This window comes from Triticum dicoccoides, chromosome 6B, assembly GCF_002162155.2.
Source record: "Triticum dicoccoides isolate Atlit2015 ecotype Zavitan chromosome 6B, WEW_v2.0, whole genome shotgun sequence".
Lineage (NCBI taxonomy): Eukaryota > Viridiplantae > Streptophyta > Magnoliopsida > Poales > Poaceae > Triticum > Triticum dicoccoides.
The window spans coordinates 8320394-8324158 of record NC_041391.1 but is presented as its reverse complement, the minus strand read 5'-3'; the positions used below and the strand labels follow the sequence as shown (position 1 = coordinate 8324158).

At 41.7% G+C, this 3765-nt stretch overlaps 1 protein-coding gene across 2 annotated transcripts in view; it reads left to right on the top strand.

Annotated features, from left to right (window-relative positions):
- LOC119323403 (probable transcription factor KAN2) overlaps window positions 1-2820 on the top strand; it is a 3890-nt gene extending 1070 nt beyond the window's left edge. Inside the window, exons 3-6 of one of the 2 annotated variants that reach the window (XM_037597048.1) lie at window positions 719-764; window positions 882-1041; window positions 2232-2289; window positions 2378-2820. In XM_037597048.1, coding sequence (XP_037452945.1) covers window positions 719-764; window positions 882-1041; window positions 2232-2289; window positions 2378-2500 — 387 coding nt within the window. In that variant the 3' untranslated portion in view covers window positions 2501-2820. Of the gene's footprint in view, window positions 1-718; window positions 765-881; window positions 1042-2228; window positions 2290-2377 lie in introns of both variants that reach the window. The other variant, XM_037597047.1, reaches the window with a different exon arrangement.
- The last annotated feature ends 945 nt before the right edge of the window (window positions 2821-3765 follow it).

Here is a 3765-nt window from a genome sequence, read left to right as displayed (position 1 = left end):
TAGCTAGCTAGCTAGCTAGCTAACTGTTTCCTGCCTGGAGGACCAAGATTTATCATTATTAGTACTAGTATCATCGTATGAGCAGATAATTCTTCAATAAAGAACACATGAGCAGAGGAAAAACAACAGTGGTAGTAGTACTAGCTAGCTAGCTGGGGCGCTGATCTAGCTAGCTTCTGCATGCATTGCATTCCTCCGAATTTGGGTGGAGTGGACTAGACATGCATTTACTAATGGAGCAGCTTTTGCAAACCTGGCTTTTGCAACCGAAAGAAAAAAAGCTGCTGAGCATGTGTGTGTTCATGTGTGCACTGTTTCTGATGCAGTGAAGCAGCAGCAGTAGTAGTAGTAACTGATTTCTGTGACTGACTGACTGATGCATGCATGCACTGTTCCTAACCAGCTAGAAGAAATCAACGCAAGTTTTCCCTTTTGTAACAGGACCAAGTACATTGTGGAACAATTGTTGGATTGGACCTCCTGGTACTCTGAATGCACTATGAAATGGTGGCTGTATATACTGTATCAGCTTAGAAATAATGGTTATGGTAAATTAATGCATGTCGGACGTACTAATTATGTACTATTATCACCAATCATTGCTATTATAATACAGTTAACAATGATTTATGGCTGGTAGGGGTACTTTTGCACACATATGAACAAGTTTTTGTTGCAGTTACTGATATAGTTGCATATCATCGTCATGTCTTCGCAGATGTATCGCACGATAAAGAGTACCGACAAACCCATGACTTCACCAGGTATAATATATATGGTTCCTAGAACTCGATCGAGCGCCTATGCCTAGTGCTGCAGTTATATTTTTATTCGAGTATTTGTTATAAAATATGGGCGCTGAAATTCAAATCTGTATTTAGGACAAAATGAAGGATTCGATAACGGATCAGCGGGTGAGATCTCCGACGAGAGCTTGCCGGAGGCCCTAAACACCCACAGGGGTACTGACCAAAATGGAACGAGCGCAAATTCTCACAGCGGCAGTAGTTACAATGGTGGTCTGTGGAGCAACTCCTCAAGGTACGTTAATTTTCCTTGATTAAATATGCCCCAACATTTCAGCTAGCTTATGCATGCACCTTCCTTATTTAACCAAATAATATGCCCCAACATGAGTATCTAAAATATATATGTACGGGAGGGCACAACTTCTCCTAATACTTGATCTATATACACAGCACAAATGATGGAAAATATATATTGCAAAGTAACAGGAAAGCAGTGAGCACAAGGAACAAAAGACCTTTGTAGGAGTAGACAGCACTGTGGTAGTAGTCATACTGATTGCTGCATGCATGGATATATACATGCACCTGTAGATGACATATAGCAGCACTGCAAACATTTGGATGTTTGCCTGATTCATGTTAATGGCAAGAAAGGCTCCATTTCTGTTTGTTTTAGCCACACAGAGACACAGTGGCAGCATCTCTCTCTCTCTCTCTCTCTCTCTCTCTCTCTCTCTCTCTCTCTCTCTCTCTCTCTCTCTCTCCACATGCAAATGTAAGAAGGGCTCTCAGGGAAAAAGTGGGGATAAGAAATTTTGGCATTGTTCGGTTTGTCCAGTATAGGGTGGACATTTGAAACCTCATGATGGTGCAATGATCCCCTTGAGTAGTTTAATGGCTGCAATGAAAAGTTGGTCCTCTCCGCTGTGCATTTTGCATGGACACATACATATGCAGTACACATGTACCAAGGGAGAGCAGGCAGGCCCACTTGTCCGGAAAAGATCTAAGATGACAAAGTGTACTGGGTACCTACTGAAAATTTACTAGTGCCTCCTTTAGCTCTGCATGAAAAGCCACCCCCCAAAAAATAGTATAAATATATACTTGTTTTGAAAAAGTAAAAAGAGGGTCCAAACAAAGGACAAAGTTTGCGGCTTCTTTGGAGTTGCTCGAGAAGCATACTATTGGCTAGATAATCTTTTTTAAAACATCATCTCGATGTGTGCACCCCAATGTTCAGTGGTCAACAAATTAATTAAGCATCTTATATATTTCCCAATGCATTGGGGCCCCAGCTATATATCTGGTGAGTTAGCATATAATTTACATATACTACAAAAATACCATGTTTTAGTGTTTATTTATTGATTAATGTACTGTACATTATGTGCAGTAGTAATTGTGCTGTGTGGCATAATTGTGACTAAATACTTTTCTAATTTTTTGCTTAATTTCTCTTTGTTTGTGGCTTCGCAGCAGGGTAGGATGGCCTGGTTTCGGCACAAATGGCACTGAAAATAGAGGACAGTGTCACAAGGTAACACATATCAAGCAACACGTATATAGTATTCTATTTCTACATATACAAGGGCCAGCTATAATTCTATTGACATTTGCATTTGCAGGAAGCTGATGCATCAAAGAGCCTTGAGATGTCAGGGGAGATGAACGTGTCATGCATCTCCGATCAAACATCGAGTCCGCCGGTGCCGAACCTCGAGTTCACCCTAGGGAGGACACACCATTAAGTAACTAGTTGAATAACAGATTTCTAGCTAGACTAATTAATTGATCCGGTGTACTCAGCAACGATAGCTAGATCGAGGTAAAGAGAAAGATGGATGCAACATTCTGATCAAGGCCAAAGGTGATGAGATAGAAAGTGATACTCAGTCTCCCCTCCATTATGTGTGTGTGTGTTGGGAAGAGAGAGAGAGGGATCTAGCTTGCTAGAGAGAGAGAGAGAGAGAGAGAGAGAGAGAGAGAAGAGTGATAGTGAAGTATCTGATCTTGTTCTCCATGAATGGTATGCTTTATGTATAAAGTGGTCTTATGTTGTTTATTTAAAGTTTGTGCATGGGGAGAGATCTAGAGAGAGAGGGGGCTGTTCATCCATCTTTTTTACTGCCAAATAAAGCTGGAAAAGGAAAAAAGAAGACGAGATTCATCCACGTGCAAGTCACTAAATAACTAAAGCCCAAAAGCGAAAAAGGGAGAAAAGTTCGGATGAGATCTGGACGTACATACAGTGCCTGGTTTTCATGGAATTAATCGGTAACCGTGTCCTGCAAAGAAAGTTCACATCAAAGAAAGGAAAGCCAAAAAAGAAGAGGTCGATGGCTCAATTTGCCTTTGCATCTCTTGTGCAGTGTGTAGCTGTTGTACTAGCATTGGTTGAATCTGCACACGCGAACGAGTGTATTATTTTCCAAGAAAATAGGGCAGGATTAATTGCTTTACTTCCCTAATTTATTTTGCATCGATTTTCTTTGGAGAAAAATGTCTTGAGGTGAAAATACATAAGCGGTCTATTTGAGCAAACACCGTCACATTTATACCCTGACATAATTAATACCACGATGGTGGCATTGCAGAGATAGAATAAATTCCTCTAGCCTCCTCCCAGTTCCGACGTGTTCGCTCCATGAATGGCCTGTGAGGGTGTGGTCCAGTGGATCTAGGCAGCCATATCTATTGTGTGATGTGTCGGGAGTTTATTTGTGTCCAACGCTTGGCATGTACGGACGGTGGTGGTGACACTAGCTCGAATGATCTTCTTCCAGTGACTTATTGGTTTCACAAGGTTTGCCATCGGTCGGCAGAGGTATGCGGATGTTTTGGCAGCACTGAGTCTTGCTGAGGATGACCTTCATGTTTCTTGGTGTGCAAGATGGTTGGCACATGGCAACAAGTTTCCTTTGGTCGGCGGGGGTATGCTAGGAGTTTTGGCAACACCAATTGTCTCATTGAGGATGGACTTCTCATATTGCTCTGTGTGCAAGATGGTTGACGC